General features: G+C 48.7%; 2 protein-coding genes across 2 annotated transcripts; both read left to right on the top strand.

Annotated features, from left to right (window-relative positions):
* Positions 1 to 16,398: 16,398 nt before the first annotated feature.
* Positions 16,399 to 17,100, top strand: F5891DRAFT_1156405 (uncharacterized protein; the record flags this gene model as incomplete). Its single annotated transcript, XM_041365216.1, is given in 3 exon segments — positions 16,399 to 16,661; positions 16,716 to 16,904; positions 16,919 to 17,100. The coding sequence occupies 2 exon segments, from the start codon at positions 16,853 to 16,855 to the stop codon at positions 17,098 to 17,100; spliced, it is 234 nt and encodes a 77-aa protein (XP_041216636.1). The 5' UTR covers positions 16,399 to 16,661; positions 16,716 to 16,852.
* Positions 17,101 to 21,187: 4,087 nt separating this feature from the next.
* On the top strand, positions 21,188 to 21,632 carry F5891DRAFT_920842 (uncharacterized protein; the record flags this gene model as incomplete). The annotated part of the gene is made up of 2 exons (XM_041373777.1): positions 21,188 to 21,465; positions 21,488 to 21,632. Coding segments are annotated over 2 exons (423 nt in total), but the record flags the coding sequence as incomplete, so codon positions are not given.
* Positions 21,633 to 22,942: the final 1,310 nt, after the last annotated feature.

Below are 22,942 nucleotides of genomic sequence, written 5' to 3'. Positions count from 1 at the left end.
CGAGACATACCATATCAACGCGCGATCGGTTCGTTAATGTACGCAGCTACGAGTACCCGGCCAGATATCGCTTTTGCGGTGGCAACACTGTCGCAATTTATGAGGAATCCGGGGAGACCCCATTGGGAGGCCACCAAACGCGCCCTGCGGTACCTGAAAGGCACCGCAGACTATGAGCTGACGTTGGGATCCAGCGAGGGAGGAATTGAGGCGTTTGTCGATGCCGATTGGGCATCGCAGCCACATAGGCACTCCATGAGCGGGTACATCGTACTGCTCCATGGAGGCCCCGTTTCGTGGAGCGCGCGCAAACAGCCTATCATAGCCCTGTCAACAGCTGAAGCTGAGTACATAGCGTTGACCAGCGTGGCAAGGGAAGTACTTTACCTGCAACTCCTCATCCGCGAGCTCTACGACGTCCAAGACCTCCCCACACCCATCTTCTGCGACAACCAAGCTGCTATAGCGTTAGTCTCGACGGGAAAATTCCAATCGCGCACCAAGCACATAGACCTGCGATACCACTTCGTACGCGGCCACGTGAAGGACGGTACCTTCAAGATAATCTACTGCCCCAGTGACGACAATGTCGCGGACGCGTTCACGAAGCCATTGGCACGTCCCCGACTCCAGAGGTTGAGGACATTGATGTGTTTGGATAACGCTCGAGGGGGAGTGTTGAGAGCCGATGTGTCCGAGGGAAGTAAGGCCGAGAGAGAGAGAGCTGAGAAAGGAAAGGACGATACGGCCGAAGAATAGAGCACATCGAGTGCGAGCGTCTCCAAACGGAGAACGTCGACGACGTGTCAACGTCGGCAATCTTTTCGTTCTTTAAGTATATATTTTTCATCAAAGCTATTGCTGGCAGACTCACCGTATAAGAGGACGCTGTTTTCGTCGAAACGTCTCAGATTCGAAACGAATACTGAGACGTAAGTACAAGTCCCACTGTAACGTTCGAGCGCAAGCGCTGACGTACATCTAGTCGTACCTTTGTTCTAGGTACAAACAATTGTTAATAGAGATTCGAAACGAATACTGAGACTCGTACCTTTGTTCTAGCGTGTCGTAAAACCTCCCGCGTGTATCGTTCCTCCACAGTGACCACACAAAGCATTTTCTATATAGATACCTTAAGTCAGTTCTTGTTACATCCTAATAGCACTGGTACTGTCAGTATATATGTTCAGAGAGACTAGGATGACACAAATTGTCGTTCACATGCTATACATGTTACGATTTCCGCGATCGACGGACGACTTGCACGAGGCAACCAGCATCGCTGTATGAACTCCCAGTGACCAGGCGCTATTTGCGATTCTTTAGGAGGTTCCGGTTTTATCCCTTTGATGACTTGTCCTAACACCGCAATATCCTTCTTCACATTGTGGTAGGGTACCTTACAAGTCAACACCTGGAACATGTACGAAGTGAACAAGACATCTCACTCCGAATCGAGTTACCAACCTGGAGCGTGATACTGCCAAATGAGTATATGTCGCACTCGGTGCTGAGCGAGAGCTCGTCGTCCTCCGATACTTCACATAATTCTGCAGCTACCCATCGGACATTCCCTCGGATGGAGCTCGTAAAATACGAGGTACCGACGAACTCTAGGATTATAGTAGAGAGACCAAAATCAGCGAGGCATGCCCGGCCGTTGCCATAAATCAAGACATTTGACTGGAGAGTTGGAACGTGAGTAATGAAAACCTTATATGTACAGACGTACACACCCCTGTCAAATCCCCATGGACAACTGATTCGCTGTGGACTGAACCAACATGAGCACTTGAGAAATGGGGTGCAGTGAACGACAAACGTACGGTATTGCAATCCAAGAGCAACGTCATTCAGCTGGCAAGCGCGAGGAGGTCAGTGAGTATCTGGTGATGTTAGACAGGCCTTACAAGGGAGAACTTGTCATGAGATGACAACGAGCTTTCTTGCCTCTCAAGATAGCCTGTGAGTGCTGCGTGTTCAGCCCATGGGCAAATCATTGCGGGGTAGGGTCCAAAGTCAGTCGCCACTCCCCAGAGCGGAAGAATGGTATCATGCTTGAGACGGCCCCAGACTTTGAGTTCGCGACGGACTCTCTAAAGCCGATTCAACATCAGATAAACTGACACGCGCAACGCCGTGGAAGACCACATTACCCTACTATTCTTCCGCATCAAAACCTCGTCGTCGGATTCGAAAGCACGAATAGTCTTCACTGCTACCTTGGTCATTATCAGGATGGTAACAGTAGGAACTGCGACAAGCTGGGCATACCTGGACAGTCATATCGGGCTTCACTAAATCGCACTTCCAGATGTCTCCAAAGCCTCCAGAAGTTATCGGATAGCGTGATCTTCCCTGGAGCTCATTAGTAAGATCTTGTAGTGAATGTGACGGTGCTCGGATCTGCTCTGGAGATGTTGTGTGATCCCGGAAAGTAGTATTAGTACTGGACTCGACGGTAGCACCGGTTTCTGTCCCGTTCCTGTCATCCATTCCAATCACAATCCGAACATCTCTTCGAGGCTGTGTTGGTTGGCGCACAACTCTCGATTGGGATGGACGTCCCTAGTAAAAAGTTAGATCTAGTGTGAAAGAGAAGCAGAGAAAACTCACCTTAAGCTTTGCATTCCCGTCATCCGCACCCTGATAAATGACCAAAACTATTAGAGAAAGAAATCGAAACACCAAAGCAAGCATACCACAACTTTGAGCGTGGCCTCCAGGCTCCATACATGAATTTTTTTGTCTAGTCCAGCACTGGCAATGTATTTTCCATCGGGGGACATGACAACAGCCCTGAGTTCGTCATCATGCAAGAGTGGATCTCCGACTGCCTGATTGGTCTTGAGATCCCAGATGCGAATGGAGTAGTCACTTGATGCGCTAATAATATAGCTTTCATTGGGAGTAAGACATAGGGATCTGACAGGATGGGTGTGACCCCGAAAAACGACAAGTTCCTGTCCATCAATCGCCCGCCATTTTCGGATGGTGTTATTGTTCGACCCGGAGAATATGTGTGCGCCGTCCTTGGACCAACACAACGACGTCACCACATCGTCCGCGTCATGTCCCATGATCTTGATAAGTAGCTTGCCGTCCCTGGACCACATGCAAATTGCGCCGTACCCGCCGCCGCTCATGAATTTATCGTCTTGTGGAGAGTATTTGACGGCATAAACCCATCCGTGACTGGTCTGTATGGGTGACGCTATTTGTTGACCAGTATTCGGGTTCCAGCGTCGTATGGTGCCGTCTTCCGATCCACTTGCTATCTCCAGGGAATTGCGAGACCAATCAAGGCACCTCACTTCTTCATCATGCCCCTCCCAGGGGTCGCCAACCATGCTGCCCTCCTTTATATCCCACAGCCGCAGTCTGCCATCTCCACTTCCACAGACGACCATTGTTTCATCTGGAGATACTACCATTGGACCTATCCCTCCCCCAGCGCTATTCAAAGGTTTTCCCACTGGTTCTCCGTCTCTTTTCCACTGACGAATCGCACTATCCCAGGACGTGCTCATTATATTGCCACTGGTGCCCAGGTAGGCAAGGCTCCGTATGCATTCGGTGTGACCGTCGATGACGCACTCCGGCATCAAGCTTCCTGCTGGACGTTCTGGCTTTGGTTTCTTCCACGATGTGCTTCGAGTATTGTGGTTGACGAAGTAGGACCGACCGAGTGGTGAGATGTGCCATTCGCATCCAGGAATAGCGAGATCTCCAGGCTCGTCTATGTTCAATGGTAAGTTCGTCGCTCCTCGTCGCAATTTCATCCCTCACCTAGCCGCACTCCTGGTAAAGGTTGTTTCCACGAGGCAATCACGAGCGTATCATCTTGATATAGTGTTTCACCATCCGACGTCTTAAATTGATGCCACATAGGAGGAAGCGCTTCATTCCCGCCTGATTCTCATTGAGTAAGCTGGTGGGTATCACCAGGTGGCTGCTCACCTTCCCAAAATGCATCCTGGCGGTGCTGTGCACCATATGGTGGTGGACCCTTCGCGCTCGTCTGAAGAGTTGCAACATGTGTTACAAGTGGGTTGAATAGCCTTTCTCGACGTGCTTCTCTCCGTTTTGCTGATGCGCTTGACTCGCCGAATGCGCTGAGCATGACTCTGATCAAAAGGACGTTGCGCTTCCGGATAGTTTGACAATGAACTAGAGGCTAAGCTTGACAATGGGTAAAATCAATAGCGAAGGGCAAGAAGAGATGGTGGAAGCGATGGAAAGACCTGCTAGACGCTCAGACCCACGTGCTGTATTTACATGTGCCTTCCATGCACATCAGAGGCAGTGTCATATGTCGTTGAAAGAAGCGACCCGCAAATTCTGGAATACATAGCTTGTTACGACAATGGGGCGGCTGTGCATATATCGACATTTGGGTCCGCACACCGTACAGGGCGCGTACCTCTCAGTTACATATCCGGGCTGGGTGCACCCTCCTCACAATAACTCAAGTGCCAAGGCTGCCAACTCCCACTAGGGTCGCAAAAGACCATTGCACCACCAAGAGACTGCATTCCGAAATAGCGGAGACAACTTCACTGGTGTTATTAGCACGTGGGGTGGATCTGGGGAAAGCAACGCAAGGGAAAGGACGTGCACGAAGAGAGATGGATCCGAGTGCGCAGGTAATAATCACGATGTTGATTATCAGAGGAGTCAGACACAGGAGGTTCCGGTTTCACCCATTTGATGACTTGTCCTAACACCGCAATATCCTTCTTCACATTGTGGTAGCAATGCAGGGTAGGGTCCAAAGTCAGTCGCCACTCCCCAGAGTGGAAGAATGCTATCATGTGTGAGACGGCCCCAAACTTTGAGCTCGTGACGCACTCTCTAAAGTCGATTCAACTGACACGCGCGATGCCGTGAAGACTACATTACCCTACTATTCTTCCGCATCAAGACCTCGTCGTCGGATTCGAAAGCACGAATGGTCTTCACTACTACCTTGGTCATTGTCAGGATGATAACCGTAAGAAGAGCGACAAGCTGGGCATACCTGGACAGTCACATCGGGCTTTACTAAATCACACTTCCGAAGTTCCAAATCTCTCCAAAGCCTCCAGAAGTGATCGGATAACGTGGTCGTCCCTGGAGCTCATCAGTAAGATCTCGGAGTGCATGTGGCGGTGCTCGGGTCTGCTCTGCAGATGGTGTATGATCCCTGGAAGTAGTATTAGACTCGACGGTAGCATCGGTTTCTGTCCCGTTCCTGTCATCCGTTCGGAACACATTCCGAACATCTCTTCGAGGGCGTGTGGGTGCTGTATCTTTGGTATTGAGAGATGTTTGCGCACGACTCGGTGTGCGAGTTCCAACCCTGGTTCTCGGCTAAATGGAGAGGTCAAAGATTGAACTAGACATGAGAAAAGCTGAGAATGCTCACGATCGGTTGACGCACGACTCTCGATTGGGATGAACGTCCCTAGTAAAAAGTTAGATCTAGTGTGAAAGAGAAGCAGAGAAAACACCTTAAGCTTTGCATTCCCATCATCCGCATGCTAGTAAATGACCCAAACTATTAGAGAAAGACGTCGAAACACCAAAGCACACGTACTACAACTTTGAGCGCTACCCCCAGGCTCCATACATAGATTTTTTTTTGTCTAGTCCAGCACTAGCAATATATTTTCCATCGGGGGATATGGCAACAGCCAAGAGGGCATCATCATGCAAGAGTGGACCTCCGACCGCCTGATTGGTCTTGAGATCCCATATGCGAATGGTGCAGTCACTTGATGCGCTAACGATATAGCTTTCATCGGGAGTAAGACAGAGGGATTCGACGGTGTTGGTGTGATCCCGAAAAACAACAGATTCCTGTCCGTCAATCGCCCGCCATTTTCGGATGGTGTTATCTCCCGACCCAGAGAAGATGTATGCGCCGTCCTTGGACCAACACAACGACGTCACCACACCGTCATGTCCCTGAATCTCGATAAGCAGCTTGCCGTCCCTCGACCATACGCGAATCATCACATGCTGTGGAAAGAACCGACCCGTCAAATTTTTGGAATACACGATTTGTTATGATTTGCCAATGGGGCGACTGTGCATATATCGACATTTGGGTCCGTACACCGTACAGGGCGCTAGCAACACTTCCTCCCAATTACATATCCGAGCTGGATGCACCCTCACAATAATCCAAGTGCCAAGGTTACCAACTCCCACTAGGCCCGCAAAAGATCATGGCACCGCCAAGAGATTAAACGCCGTGCAGGCTAGGGATGAGCTGGCCGTTGTTGAGATTGCTGGGAGGCGTAAGATGATTCTTGCTGTGCTGTCGCACCACCAAGGCAACTATGACCAGTTGGTTATAACGTTTAGCATGGTCGTACGAGCTCGAGATTCGTCGGGGATCATGTTGGAGTGGGCTCTGCTAAATGCGTGCTATGGACTCTACAACAAAGTGATGGGGCTGCTACTGCTGCCGGAACGCCCTGCCTGTGCTCCAAACACCGCCAAACAACCTCTGTGACCTAACCTATATTGTATTCATTCTTATTGGTCGGAATATAAGCAAATTTATCAAGCACATGCTAGCGCTGAGGGACAACAGAAGATAGTGGGCAACAAACTGCGATGACGCGTGATGATTGTGGTTGCAACGTTGAGGGGTCCGTGAGCGCGTCGCGTTGATTGGTATGCTCGAATTGGCACGCTGGCAGACTCCATGATATATTTGGTTTCGGACATCAACATCATGGCATCATGGCACGGTCCTTTCACAATGCAATTTACAAGTTAGCTCACTTCTATGATTTTCACTGGTACTAAGGCTCGCGCTCCAGCTGGCAGCTGTGATCCGCCCGCACTAGCAGCGGTACGCGTGAAAATTGACTTATGGACTTCCCCGCCGGGCTCGTGTTCGGCTCGAACCCAAGTATCGGTTCCGAGTTCATAAATTAAGCTAGTGATTTTGACCTTCCATCTCTTTATCTTATTTTCCTCCAGAAATCAAGCGTGCAGCCGCCATGCTGTCTAAGCTACTGTCGTTGTCTATAATTCCATTCGTTCTAGGTGGACCGGCCACCCTGGCTCCGTCTGCTGCAACACCATCTACTCCAGGTGGTAACGTTAGCGCTACTGTAGCTGGTCCATATTCGTCGGTGACAACCTCATTCAATTCTTCATCAACTTCTGCTGCAACCTCCGCGACATCTTCTGCTTCCGCCAACACCTCAGGCGCGTCCACCACAACTGGTGTTATCACCATTCCACTCTCTAGCTATTCATTCACTCCATATCCCACACCTACTCTCAATCCTCGTCCTCCTGTTTACCCTGCAACTGATCCTTTGAACCCTCCTTCTGTTAGCAGTGATCCACAAGTCGTGCCAGATTTTGCGCCTGCGTGGGCTGCTGCCTACCAAAAAGCCGAGAACCTTGTGAGTGCATCCGTCTTAATGGCAATTTTTTTTGACTGTCTTGCCATCTTTATCATTCGAAACTCTTTCTATGTCTCCACGTGCTGAACCTCTTTCATGTCCAGATATTGGATTACACTATCGAGGAAAAGGTCAACATCACCACAGGAGTCGGTTGGGCAAACGGGTTGTGCGTTGGTAATATCCCACCCAATAAAAACTTTCCCGGTCTATGTCTCGAGGTACGTAGCTTGAGTTTATGAGCTATTGGTCTCACGATTTGCTAGGATTCGCCTCTCGCTGTCCGGTTTGCAGACTATGCAACTGCGTTCCCTGCTGGCATTCAGGTAGCATCCACGTGAGTCATCTTCAAGGTCACCGTCGTAACTTGTCTCATCTGTCACAGCTGGAATCGTGCTCTGATGCGTGCTCGTGGCCTGGCTTTGGGTCAGGAGTTCAAGGGCAAGGGCGTTAACATTGCCCTTGGTCCCATGATGAACATGGGTCGCGTTGCTCAAGGCGGCCGTAACTGGGAGGGTTTTGGTGCAGATCCTTTCCTGACCGGCGAATCCGCATACGAGACAATTTTAGGCCTACAAAATGGCGGAGTACAAGCCACTGCCAAGCACTTCATCAACAAGTTTGTCTTTTTATACGCCTGTTCGCACTTGCATTCATCTGTCCTACTAGTGAGCAGGAGCACTTCCGCACATCAGAATCTTCAAATGTTGATGACCGGACTCAACATGAGATTTACGCGCACCCGTTCTTGCGCAGCGTCATGGCCGGCGTTTCGTCCGTCATGTGCAGTTACAGTAAGTCTCACTCATGTTCTATATACACCATTCACATCATCTGAGGTCTGAATCGCAGATCTCATTAACGAAAGTTATGCTTGCAACAATGACAAGATGCTAAATGATATCTTGAAGCGGGAGTATGGTTTCCAAGGTTTCGTTCAATCTGACTGGTCGGCGACGATGTCGACCCTCTCTGCTGTCGCAGGCCTTGACATGACCATGCCCGGTGATATTACGTTTGACTCCGGTAACTCCTACTTCGGAGGGAACCTGACGGACTACGTGAACGACGGCTACATCAGCATGGCTCGCCTGGACGACATGGCAACGCGCATCATCGCTGCTTGGTACTTCCTTCACCAAGACGAGGCCTACCCTGCCACGAACTTCAACGCGTTCAATTCTAACGACGAAGTGAACAACAAGCATGTGAACGTGCAGGCTGACCATTATAAGCTTGTAAGGGAGATTGACGCAGCTGGGACGGTCCTTTTGAAAAATGTAAATGGGGCGCTGCCATTGAACAAGCCGAGGAACATGGTATTGATCGGAAGCGATGCCCGTCCAGGCAAATTCGGCCCGAATGAGTTTTCAGATCAAGGTGGAAGTGACGGGATTCTGGCCATGGGCTGGGGATCTGGGTATGTGCTCTTTCAGACGTACTTGTACTTTTCCTGAAAATTGATCGACGACACATAGGACTGGTTACTTCCCTTACCTTATATCACCTCTGGAGGGTGTTCAGGAGCGTGCTCGCCAGGACGGGAGCAGCGTGTTCTGGGACTTCGACGACTGGAACACCGTTCTGGCTGGTAATATGGCATATGGCGAGGCTGTTGCTCTCGTTTTCACCAACTCAGACTCTGGCGAGGATTATATCACTGTTGATGGTAATCAGGGAGATCGGTACGTTCCTCGCACATCTTCAGTGACGGCTGTGCTCATTTCGAACCAGTAATAACCTCACTGCTTGGCACAACGGTGATGACCTGATCCTTGCCGTCGCTGCTCAGAACAACAACACCATAGTCGTCGTGAACAGTGTCGGCCCGCTCATTATCGAGCCTTGGATCGAGCACCCTAACATCACCGCTGTCGTCTGGGCCGGCATCCAGGGCCAGGAGGCAGGTAATGGTATCGCTGACATACTTTATGGCGCATACAACCCCTCTGGAAGACTTCCATATACTATTGCCAAAGATATCGCCGATTATCCTGCTCAACTCATCACTGATGATTCAGGAAACGAAATTGTCCCCATTGATTACACGGAGGGGTATGTCAACCGGACCAATATCGACTTGCATTGATATTGACTTCACTTCCCAGGTTGTTCATCGATTATCGCCACTTTGATCAAGTGAGTTCCCTGATTTTACTAGGCGTTTTCAAGTCTTAAACAAGGGTGAATGCAGGCAAACATCACGCCGCGCTTCGAGTTTGGCTTCGGCTTAAGTTATACCACGTTCACGTACTCTAACCTTGGCGTAACTCCGATTCAGTCGTCAGATACTGATCAGGAGGGTTTGATCACTGCTTGGAAGAATGGGGAGGCTTCGCCCATCGCTGAAGGGTCTTCTACCGCGCTTTGGTGAGTTTTATTCAGACCAATGAAGGATCCGCAGGCTGATACGCTATTTACCAGGCTCCATGAACCTGCATTCCAGGTAACTTTCGAGGTCACCAACACGGGACCTGTATCTGGGACTGAGGTTCGTGACTCCCATTACCCTCGTTATCTCGATATTTAAGCCTAAGCTACTCGAATAGATTCCTCAACTCTACATTCACTTCCCGTCCTCCGCTAGCGAGCCTCCATCAGTCCTGAGGGGCTTCACAAACGTCGAAATCTCGCCGAAGGACACCAAGCAAGTCTCAATAACGCTCTCTCGCTATGACCTGTCTATCTGGGACGTCGTCGCCCAGGGGTGGCGCAAGCCTGACGGCCAGATCTCGTTCTCGATTGGTGCGAGTAGTAGGGACTTTAGGCTGCAGGGTAATATTCCTGCTTGATCGTGCTTCTTGTTTGAGATGCTTTTTGATTTGATTCGGTACATTTACTTAGTGGATATTAACGTAGTGCAATTAATGCATCATCATGGGTCAAACAATGGTGGGATGTCGTCGATCTGCAGCATACATCAAACATTCTATGGGTAGTCGTTGCATTCTCAAAGTGTGATACAGGGACATGGTGTTCGTGATCTCGGGGACATCTTACGAACATACCAGATGACTTGAACGAATGAGTGGGTCGCTGCAGAGCATGACCTTCCTTCATCGCTCTCTGTCAGATTCAACGATCGCGGATTTAGACATCTCGCCGTACGACACGAAGCAGGTCTCGATAACGCTCTCGCGCTATGACTTGTCTATCTGGGATGTTGTCGCTCAGGGGTGGCGCAAATTTGAGGGCCAGATCTCGTTTTCCATCGGTGTGAGCAGTAGCGACTTTAGGCTACCTGCAGGGCGACATTCCTACTTGACGCAGTGCGTGTACTTCTCGACCTATCGGCACTTCTATAATCTAGTAGACGTTCCATGCCATGTGTTAATTCCCCGAATGCTCAAACTCACTTTGAAAACATAATGTTTACAAAGAGATTATTACAGTGAAGCTTAAATACCACAACGATAGTCCAGATCTATACGCTCCCTGTGCAGTACTCGCTACACACCACTGCTAAGTAACAGATGTCCATGCTCCTGGAAGGCATGCGCAGTCATGTTAGTTCCTTCGTCAAACTCGGCCGCGAGTTCAGCGTGATATTGTCGAACACTAAGGACCAGACGTGGTCCCAGCACAAACATTTGCACCGGCTGGGCGAAATTGAGAATGCCGAAATAAATACCACTTTCCAGGGAATCGGAGGACTGCAGTAATGATTAGAAATGATTAGATGCAGATGACTGTCACGGGTTGGCGTACCAGCGCTGGAGACAGTGGGCCGAGGTAGAGGCAAGATACGGCAGCAAAGCTAGCACATGCAGGACTTCAGCGAACAAGGTAATGATATAAGCCACGGAACTCACGACACGAAGTATAGCAGATGAGTTTTGATTAAAACCGTGAAATAGTCCCTGATGGTCAATCCTGTTGGTCCATGTTGTCGTAATTCACGAAAGTGGTCCACGACAATCCAGACTACAAGACAGAAGGCAATGAGCTCCCACATAATGGCAGGAATCCATGCCGTTTCGTGAAGATGGACGGCATCTATGTCAGCGAAGACAATGGCACACTGATTGGTGCCGGAAAAGAAGCGTTTCTCTGATATTTGCCCATCAGTCTCGTGTGCTCAAGGCTTATATATCTACAGCTGAAAGCTTACCCCCTGAAACGCCAATGCCTGCAACTATCACCATAACTCCGCCCGTGATAGTTGAAGCGATCAAGACAACGATAAGAAAGATGAGCATCCTTTTGGATCGCCCATACATGGCATGTATGCGAGTCATCATGACCACTTGCATGATGGTCAATATTAGTAGGATACCGCAGCTGAACAACTCACCGCCCAGCATTGCATTGACGACGACAGTCATCCATACCAGCGTAAACCAAAGGACGGCGCCTGAAAACACGGGTTACTCGGAGGACTCGATAATTCAAATGAACGTACAACTGATGTGCTTATCACATCTGATCAACAAGCCGCCAGAAAATGATACTCACCCCTGTATGGGGCTTGAATGAGCAAAAGGGGATGCCGGGCATCATACAGAATACCCACTGCATTTGTCATTGATACTGAATTGAGATACCCTATATGCCACCGGTCAGAAGACTGGGACACGGACACAGTATATTTTGAGATACATACACAGCATGTTGATGCTGATTGCGAGATATAGTTTATTAGCACGGTGCAGTGCCACCTAATAAATAATCTTGCAAACTGTACGTACACGCAATATAGTAGTCCAATGTAGCGCACCTAGCGTATTCAAATTGAAGTCAGCACAACTTGTCGACTACGCTCATAGCATAACCTACACAGATATATAGACCAGTCATAAGGGACCAGTGTTGCGTCTTCTTCATTATCTTCCTGTGTTTCTGATATAGGACTTTTGCTCACCCAGACCAGTTCGACCTGTTACAACATGCTGAGCGGCTTCGCTGATAAAACACGTTGACTTGCTACCTCTTGTCCTAATGCTAAAGCTTGAACATACATCCGCATTTATCAATATAAAGTTCTTTCGGAAAGAATGATCTCGCTCACCCCAGTCGTATGCCACCGCAGCGGAGGATGCAACTGCGAAACCAGTCAAAGATGGAGTGAGATATATGGCGCATCCGCCTTGCTCAGGTTCTTCACGAACCTAAAAAGTAGCTGGAAATACGGTTCCAGTCGAGAAATGGCCACCAATAGGGATCATGTGAGATGTAGGACATAGTAGTGGTCAGTGAACTTCAAAGGCGGAGATGATCGATGATATCCCATCACATCTTGTTGTTGCACTTATCAAGGTTATCATTGGGCGCAGACTGAGCACAGCAACCAATGATATCAAATTACAGCGGGCCTGGTACCTTGAAGTATGAGTACTTGAGTTGGAACAGGTAGTAGACTGGCCGGAAGGAAAATCGCCTCCGGCTTTACGATATATCATGTAATTCGGCCTTGGCCGCGGCGCATACTAGTGGCTGCACGACTGCTAGGTGAAAACACCGTGATCTGTCACTTTGGTGGGTTTCGAGGTCCGAAACGGCGACTGACTGGCGACAGCGGAGAACCACCTAACATGATGGAGCTGAATTACTGATAAATACTTTTATAGAGGGGATATATCTGAGGCATGGACTTCGACACTGAGCTTTGCATGCTCTTTGGCAGCAGGTTTGACGCTTTCGAATTTGCTTTTCGAGTGCTGGACTCAGACATCGCCAGTTTATGCCCACTGCCCACTACTAATCACACGCCACTAGTCCCTGGCTAACCTCCAATCGTGCATACAGGTCTGAGCCCTCTGCTGTGCCCCTTAATTGCAGCTCTTCGCCATCATATTCCAACGGATCAGCGAAACTCAACAGCGCCGGTGCACAGCTATGGTATCAGAGTATCATTTTGCACACTGGCCCTATTTATATTTGATCTCCTGTGCCTTTCGGACATTCTATGCGGGAGCTACACAGACATTGGCGCAACCTCATGCTTGCTTCAACCATGCGTCTCTTATTAAGAGAAATATATCAATTTCATGTACATGGACGGAACGAGCTATCTAACATATATAAGCATGATGCGCAAACACAGATGAAAGGGAAGAGAAATGTTTAAGTAACAAAGTTTCAAAATGATTTCATGACTGACGGGAAGTGGAATGACGACTCAAGTAAAATCCGCAGCAGGAAACTTCGTAGGAAACTTCTCCCCTCCCACCGGTTGACTGGTCTGTTTCTGTTGGTCGTGCTTGAGACCCTTGTGCCCCTGCTTGAGACCCCTGTGCAGCTGCTACGGGTTGACCCGGTTGCGTTGAACTGTTGGTTTGGTTGCCGTTTGCACGTTGCATAGCTGCCTCCACTTCTGCCTTGCTGGGAGGGGCAATGGCGTATCTCTGTAATTGTGTTTTGAATGTTATTATTAAAGAATAGCAATTATGATTGCGAGTCACACTCACATCTTTTTTGCGGCCAGGAGCTACTTCAATGGTGCGGGTGAAATTTCCTACGGGAAATAAGTTGAAATTCCAATTCCGGGACTCGCGAGGTGATGGTGGGGGCGCATCTGTAGATTGAGCACTGAACCGGAGAGTACCAAGCACACGGCGCTAGCGAATGAGAGACAATAAGCTATCCGATGGAGCTGCACGACGAGGCGCATGATCTAACTTGTTGCCAAAGAAATCATTGCCCTGTATCGAAGTCACATTAGCAGGAGCTGAAGGACGAAAAAAAAATTACTGACATATTTCGCCGAGCCTCTGTTATTGGCCTATTGTTTGAAATGCAGATGGGCATTAAGGATCAAACGAAACATATGAGACAAGGTGAGGTTGCTCACGAATGGCGGGCGCACAACTCTCGGTTGGGCTGGACGTCTCTGGTAAAAGGTGAGATCTAGTGTGAAAGAGGAGCAGAGAAGACTTGCCTTCAGCTTGACATCCCCATCATTCACATCCTAAATGGCCAGAAACATTAGGAAGGAAAACTGGATTACAAAGCGTATACGTACCACAACGTTTTGGAGTGCCGCCTCCAGGCTCCATACATATATTTTTTTATCTAGTCCAGCACTGGCAATGTATCTTCCATCGCGGGACATTTCCACAGCGAAGACTTGGTCATCATGCAAGAGTGGATCTCCGACTGCCTGATTGGTCTTGAGATCCCAGATGCGAATGGAGTAGTCACTTGATCCGCTAACAATATAGCTTTCATTGGGAGTGAGACACAAGGATCCGACGACATGGGTATGACCCCGAAGAACAACGAGTTCCTGCCCATCCATAACCTGCCATTTTCGGATGGTGTTATCGCCCGACCCGGAGAATATGTGTGCGCCGTCCTTGGACCAACACAACGACGTCACCACATCGTCCGCGTCATGTCCCATGATCTTGATAAGTAGCTTGCCGTCCCTGGACCACATGCAAATTGCGCTGTCTCCGCCGCCGCTCATGAATTTATCGTCTTGTGGAGAGTACTTGACGGCATAAACCCATCCGTGACTGGTCTGTATGGGTGGTGCTATTTGTCGACCAGTATTCGGGTTCCAGCGTCGTATGGTGCCATCTTCCGATCCACTTGCTATCTCCTGTGAATTGCGAGACCAATCAAGGCACCTCACTGCATTAGTATGCCCCTCCCATGGGTCGCCGATCATGCAGCCCTCCTTGATATTCCACAGCCGCAGTCTGCCGTCTGTACTTCCACAAATTACCATCGTTTCATCTGGGGATACTACCATCGAAACTATCCCTCCCCCATTGTTATTTAAAGGTTTTCCTACTGGCTCTCCGTCTCTTTTCCACTGACGAATAGAACTATCATCAGACGCGTTCATTATATTGCCACTGGTGCCCAAGTAGGCAAGGCTCCATATGCATCCGGAGTGATCCTCGATAACGCACTCCGGCATCAAGCTTCCTGCCGGATGTTCTGGCTTTGGTTTCTTCCACGAAGTGGTCCGAGTATTGTGGTTGACGAAGTAGGACCGACCGAGTGGTGAAATGTGCCACTCCCATCCGGGAACAACGAGATCTCCAGGACAATCTAGGTTCAACCGTGAGTTCGTTGCTCCTTGTCGCAATCACTTCCTTCACCTAGTCGCACTCCTGGTAGAGGCCGATTCCACGAGGTTATCTTGAACGTGTCATCTTGATATCGTGATTCATCATCCGACGACGTTTTAAACTGTTGCCACATAGGAGGAAGCACATCATTCCCGCCTGGTTCTAATTGAGTAAGTTGGTGGGTTTCATAAAGTGGCTGCTCGCCTTCCCAAAGTGCGTCTTGGCGGTGCTGTGCACCATATGGTGGTGGATCCTTCGCGCTCATCTGGAGAGTGCTGGTAGGTTGAGTGACACTTGTCCTTGTGCTTCCCTTCATTTTGATGATGTGCTTAACTCACCGACTTCGCTAAGCTTGACTCTGATCAAGAAAGGACACTGCGCTTCGAGACGGTTGGTGAATGAGGTATAATCTAAGCTTGATAAGGGGTGAAAGCGATAGTCAAGGGTGAGAAGATATTCGGATGGAGCTGAGTTTATGCTGAGCGCCTGTCTTACACTGCATGTCAATGGCAGTGTTGCTGTTGAAAGTGACCTCAGTTTGTTCCGTCTCGTTCCTTGTGCACTCTACATGATTGCATAATGGCGCGCAACAACACTACAAGCCAAGTTATCGATGCACTCCTTATGAGCATTCGACGGCCAGTTCTGAACCCCTCTTGTAATGACACCAAAGTAGGCCGCGCAGAGTTGGCGGTCGCAGACACGTTGACATTGAGTATCAAGTTCTCTGCGCTGAAGTCCATAAAGTGATGAATTCGCCAAGTAATACCGCTAGGTCAGTTACCTTGTGCATGAGTGGCCGAGTGTGGTACAACCTAGTAATGGTTATAAAGTGGTGTTGCGGCAAGGGCCTTACTTTAGGATTTTGCCGCATCACTGCCACATCCGTGCCCCATCCGTGCCGCTTGGTAAGCAGATCATTGTTCGCTACGAATTCCAAAATTATGACCACCATTCCTTCATTTCGAAAAAACCTGTGATCACGGCATTACCTACCTTCAGCGCGTGAGCTCATGCACAGTATAGTCGTTTAATCGACAACGCCATTGTCAACCAAGTACATTCACAATGTGGCTTTGAAACAAACAGCGATCCAACTTGTTCCAGATGAGTCGGCGCCAGAGCCTCACGATGTGCCAAAGAAAGACCATCCAACTATCATGCATAGAATGACAAGGCAACCTTCTACTTGACCACCCCAACCAGAACATCCTGTGCGGTCTCTAAAGTGAGTTGACACTGATATAGTTCGCACTCAATCTCATAATGCGGGTATTTGAAGAGAGCGGTGCTCCCTGAGCTATCGAGTTTGAGTTCAATGAAAAGTTTTACACTAAGCGAACGCTCTCGCAAGCGGAATTTGACCACCGGTTTCAGACGGTGACCAAAGCTGCGTCGAGAAACACTTGGTTGTGGAGAATGATGATGCCTCCTCCTCCACCTAAGCCCCTGCCCGCTCTACTCTCTCGAGGTCAGAATTACTAGGATCGCCTTGGTTCACGGCAGCCGACGTAGGTGTTGTGGAAGATTGGAGCCATTTGAACAAACAAAGGCGGCGCACGAGGAAGGAAAAGGTGGGGTGTGATCTGACGTGGATATGGACGCTGCGGGCTACGAAGAGGGAAGCTGTACGAGAAGCACTGCATCTCAGTGCTCTAGCTTCATAGTCAATAACATGATGCAGAACAATTCATTATTGTCTTCGCACTTTATGTCGATGCCATTATGTTCTGTCTGATTTATTTTGGATCAGCGTAAGGGCTTGTCTCTTTTCAATTTGACCTCTCTGACAGGTGAAGTGTATTCGTTGCCTCATACATTCACTAGCCGCCATAATTGCTCCAGAAAGTCTGTCATTGGTCCTCTTTATCGAGCTCGTACGTCTTCTCAGTTGCGCTATCTCTTGAATATGCGTCGTTCTATCAGGTCCATACGCTTTTGGTTTCCTCTTCAGCCAAGTCTGCACGACCGGCCATAACAGAGAATCTGCGACCAATGAGACTCGATTATCCTGGATTTGACTTCATATCCGACCAGTGCGCACTGCCCATCCGTTCATCAGTTGATTCTGTTCACAGGCTCACCACCCACATGCACACTCCATCTGTTACACATGATGTCACTTCCGATGTCCTGGGCCGAAGGTGCTGTCTTGGCAAGTTGGGGAATTGACTTCGTAAGCAGACTCGGAGAGTTGAACGTTCCGTTGAGAACGTTGAAATCTCTGATCCTTGCGGCCTCCACGCATCCCATCACGCTGATCGTATGGTGCAAAGCAAAAAAAATTCAATTTTCCCAGGCGCGTGGCGCAGTGCGCAAAAGTCGACGTTCTTCTCGGCAGTCTGCTTCTTTATTGTCTGATGTCGCAAAAGTTATCCTGGTCATCGAACATCTCCTTAATGGACGATCTGTTCTCTGCCCTGTACAACTAAGGGTAATCTATTGTAGTGAAGCACGTTGCTTCGTCAGAGCTCTCCGCGAGCTGAGCGTGATATTCTCGAATGCTAAGGATGAGACGCGGTCCTAGCACAAACATCTGCATGGCCTGGGCAACTTCGCTAATACCGTAATAAAAACTGACTCCCACAGAGGAGGACTTTAAAAATGATGAGCAAGCAGTATGCAGGTAATAGGGAGCAGTCGGTTCACCGAGAGACTTGGAGACAGCGTGCCGAGGTTGATGCAAGACCCAGCAGCAAAGCTAGTACATCCATAACTTCAGTAAGGCAATAATATCAAGATCGCTTGAACTCACGCTACAAAGTACAGCATATGACCCCTCATTAAAACCATGAAACATTCTCTAATGTTCGCCCCTGCCTGTGATGTTTTCAGTTCGCAGAAGTGTTTGATGACAATCCAGACTGCAAGACACAAGGCAAGGATCTCCCATACAGTGGTGGGTACCGTGGTCTCTGCATTCAGACGCGTGTCTTCTGCGCTCATATTTTCGGAACACTGACGGTTGCCAGAAAGGATGTTCTCCACTAATATTTGTGCATGAGTTCTGAGGATTTCATTCATGATTTAAGCTTACCTCCTGAAACACCGATGTTCCCTATCACCGTCATAACTACGGAGGTGATCGTACAAGCCAGTAAGACCACAATGAGAAAGATGAGTATCCTTTTGGATCCCTGGTACATAGCATGTATCCGAGTTGACATGATGACTTGCAAAATTTTCAGTCGTGTTGATATCACTAGGGGCCACACTCACCTCCCAGCATGGCATTAATTATCAGAGGCATCCATGCCAACATGAACCACAGAATGTTGCCTGAAAACCCAGTCATTGGTGTGCGTTGTTTAAATAGATACTTCGAATCAACTCACAGCTGTTGAAGTCGTTAACTTGAAGATAAAAGCTGGTGAGATATCACTCACCCCTATGTAGGAGCGCAATTAGTAGTTGAATGGGAATGGCAGACATCGGCGAAGAATACCCACTGGATCTGTAATCGAGACTTGGAAATTTGCTGCATGCCATCAGTTAGAAGAAACGAACATATATGAGCACACATACCCAGTATATAGAAGCTGATTGTGAAAGATGACTTGTTAACACAGTACACTGGCGACTGGCTAGCGTTGAAAACATACATCGAAATTAGCATTCCACTGTAGCGAACCTAACATGTGGTAAAATCAGCTTGACAGCTGCATTCATGACATTAAATACGTACGCAAACATAAATAACATTCATGAGGGAGCAGCGTCGCCTCTGGCCCAAAACAACTGTATTACCCCAGTGTTTGATTCTAATATAGTACTTTGCTCACCAATATTAGTTCGAACTATTAAATCAATCTTAGTGAGATGGCTGCACCAGTGATGGCACAAACTTGCCTCTTGTGCAAACGTAAGTACTTGAAAGCATATTTAGATCAACGGTCCCCCTCTGGAAGTATTATCTTGCTCACCCCAATCATATACCACTATGGTCAAGGACGCAACTGCGAAACCGCAGTCAATGACAGTGAGATATCACTAACATCATGGAACGAACCTATAAAATAGTTGTACCTACGACTCCATTCGAGGTGAGGCCAATTAGAGGGATCGTTCGATATGTAGGTCATGTTGGGATCAGGGGACTTTGTGTACGATGGCGTTTGTATACGTACAGGCGTATATTATCCAGTGCTTTTATAGTGATATACAGCAAGGATTGTTGTATAAAATCAACTAGAAAGGAAACATGTTTTAAGAAGCCGCATCTGATGATCCTGATCGATCACACAGGACTCATCTTTATTCAAATTGTCTAGCCTATTCAGATGGTTGTGCTCAGGCCGTGTCTCAAGATCTGATCCTCGGAATTTCAGAATATCACGCTGAACTCGTGGCTGGCTCTGATGGGGGTACTGGTACGAGTTCAATTGCTTTTCGCGGGAGCGTGGACAGGTCCCAACAGGTGACAGCCTGAGTGTGAAATGATCGAAGCAATCTGCTGTAGAGGATAGCATTTGTTCTGGGCAACCCAATCCACTACAAAGGCTTGTCACCAATTAGTACTCACAGCCTGTGGTAACCTACCATGTGGTGCTCGATTTCAGGGCGTTCATTGAGGTCATGTGGGCGACTCTAATATAGTTGTCCACGTTTCCATCTAACCTAAGTCATCATCTCAGAATGAATCCCACACACTAAATATTACTGGTTACTCCCCTTTACTCCCCCTTTCAGATATTGGACACTGGGGCGATTGCGGACCTCCAGCAACCTTCTGAAGCCACGAACACGGCAGGACCTCACCGAAATGCACCCAACAAATCCTCTGGTATCCTCGAGCCCTTGAGCGCTGCTACATTGGGTCCACTGGGTTAAATACCAACCAGTAAACTCCACAACGATCAATATCTCCTTTTGATCATCGTCGTCGAGAGAACGAGAATGAGAGGCATGTCCCGTATAATGCCATGGAGCGTGTAATCTGAAGTCTGCAGCCACATTAGAGATGACCCAACACCACCCATCAATCCTGACTTACTTGTTGGATCGAAACCTTGTGGGTCCACAAGATAATACGAAGCTGTATCGTGTTGTGGACACATGAACAACTTTGACGAGAAAGAGGCAAGTCCTTCAATTTTGTGACTTGCTGCAAGATCGGAAACCTCACTATTGAGGACTGAATGGATGGGTGCTTGTTTTCATGTCCGCATGTGTGAAATTCTTGTCCTGTTGCACAAAGTCAGTCTTGAGTACCTAGCAATGTGTCGTGCCCGCTATCATCATGAGATAAGATGATGAGCGCCCACGGCACATTGTGAGCGTGCGACCTCGAGATCTAGAGTCTAGACTTAGCATTTAAGGAGTTAGAGCTTGAGGTAGACGTCCGGGTTATTTGGAGAAAACAGGACGAATGTGGAAGATTCCGAAAGTCTTGACTCACGTGTTTGTGGCGGTTCAAAAATAGTAGGTTGAAAATTCAATTACATAAATCATTTTCGAGTTGTATACACATCTGTACGCCTTGAAAGTCATATCGCACAAGATTCTCACTCAGGCTCACCATGGTCTACCAGAGGATCAGTCCTGATTGAAAAGAAAGAGCACTGTACCTGCTTTTGGAGGAAGGATGGGAGATCAAGCGCATTGCTGCTGTTCTTGGAGTGTCGTCGAGAAGTATAGAGCAGTGGGAGGCAAATTATAATGAAAATCAATGTGCTAACCCTCTGAACACACCAATCATGGACCGCCCTCACTTGTTGGATTAAATCATGAAGGATGAGATCTACGAGCTGCTAGCTGCTAGCTGAAAACCCGTCTCTACTACTTAATGAGATCGGTAAATGGCTCGCCATATATCATGATCAGCCAATATCCACGCCAGCTCTTTACCGCAACCTCAGGGACTTTGGGCTCACCTACGAACACTTGAAGAGGATAGCAGCCGAACAAGATGACGGTTTCCGAGCTGATTGGTTGCACAACATGATAGCCAACTATACAGCTGAGCAGCTCGTGTTCCTGGACGAGTCAAGCAAAGATGACCGCACCATACTTCCTAGACATTGTTGGTCTCAGTGGACAAGTCCACTCTGACAGTGTCCGCTTAAACGGGGGCATTCGATACAGTGTGCCGCCAGCTCTCACTATTGATGGCTTTCTGACTGTCCGAGGCATTGAGGGATCTACTATAGACGGTGCGGAGTTCTACGATTTCGTTGTTAACGATGTAGAAAGTGCATTCTTTTCACTGTCTGAATTTTCGCTGATCGAATCTGCTGTAGTTGCCCAATATGAACTCTCGAGCCAAGACTTTCGGAATCGACTGGCGTCTGACTCTGACGCGACAATGTATATGAGTGATAACAGCAGCTTGGAGCCATCTTCCTCCGCTCCCAATGGGCCGATGTGCGCCAGACGTCCCAAGCGTAAAACTCGCCATACTGTCAAATCCAAGGAAGATGGTTCCGGTTCATCTCCCGCGCTAACCACCCGCAAGCGCAGATGCTTGGACGACGACGACGAAGAAGAAGAAGAAATCAGAGAGGGGAAGTTTGGTTTTTACAGACTAGCGGACGCCACTGCCGTAGCCATGGCTATGCCCGTTCATGACCCGAAGCCGGTAGATATCAGCAGCCGCAGAACTCATGATGCCCATGGTAATCTTCTTCGAATGAGGAGATTTGGGGCGATGGAACTCGACGATTCCTACTCCAAGCGGTCCGTCAAGATTACAAACGAACTACCCGCAGGGATGACTTGCATACGAGCATGCGGTTGGACGGACCAGCCTTGCGGGCTGTTTGTAGAAATGAACAAGGCCCGCATCGCATATCACCTGTTGCACTGGCACAGTGTCAAATCCACAGACACGGCTGCCTGCAAGTTCGAGGATTGCTCAAGATCAGAGGCGATGCTCAGTTTGGGCCGTCACATTGAGAGCGTCCACTATACTACGTCTTGCGAATGCCCTTATTGCGGAAAGCGGTGGTCGAGATCCGATTCTTTGGATCGGCATCAAGCGACATGTGGACCGCTCCTTGAAAGCAAGGCCCGCGCTAAGAAGGGACGTCGCAAGTTCACTCTCCAAGACCCGAAGAAGTTGGTCTACGGGTATATTTTACCTGCCCGCAACGCGACATAGTCTAGCGTACAACTGTACGTCCCCCTTGGCTCTCGAAGTCGAAATTACTAGGATTGCCTTGGTTCACGGCAGTCGACGTAGGTGTTGAGGAAGAAGCCATTTGAACAAACAAAGGCAACGCAGAGGGAAGCTGTACGAGAAGCATTGCATCTAGAAAGTCTGTCATTGGTCCTCTTCGTCGAGCTCGTACGTATTCTCAGTTGCGCTATCTCCTGAATATGCGTCGTTCTATCAGGTCCATACGTTTTTGATCGTCTCTTCAGCCAAGTCTGCGCGTTCGGTCTGCGACCAATGAGGCTCGATTATCCTGGATTTGACTGATGAATTCATGTCCGACCAGTGCCCAGTGCCCATTCGTTCATTAGTTGATTCTATTCACAGGCTCACCACCCACATGTACACTCCACGCG

Source organism: Suillus fuscotomentosus (assembly GCF_016647785.1).
Source record: "Suillus fuscotomentosus strain FC203 chromosome Unknown F5891scaffold_255, whole genome shotgun sequence".
NCBI lineage: Eukaryota > Fungi > Basidiomycota > Agaricomycetes > Boletales > Suillaceae > Suillus > Suillus fuscotomentosus.
This window is presented reverse-complemented; position numbering and strand designations above follow the sequence as displayed.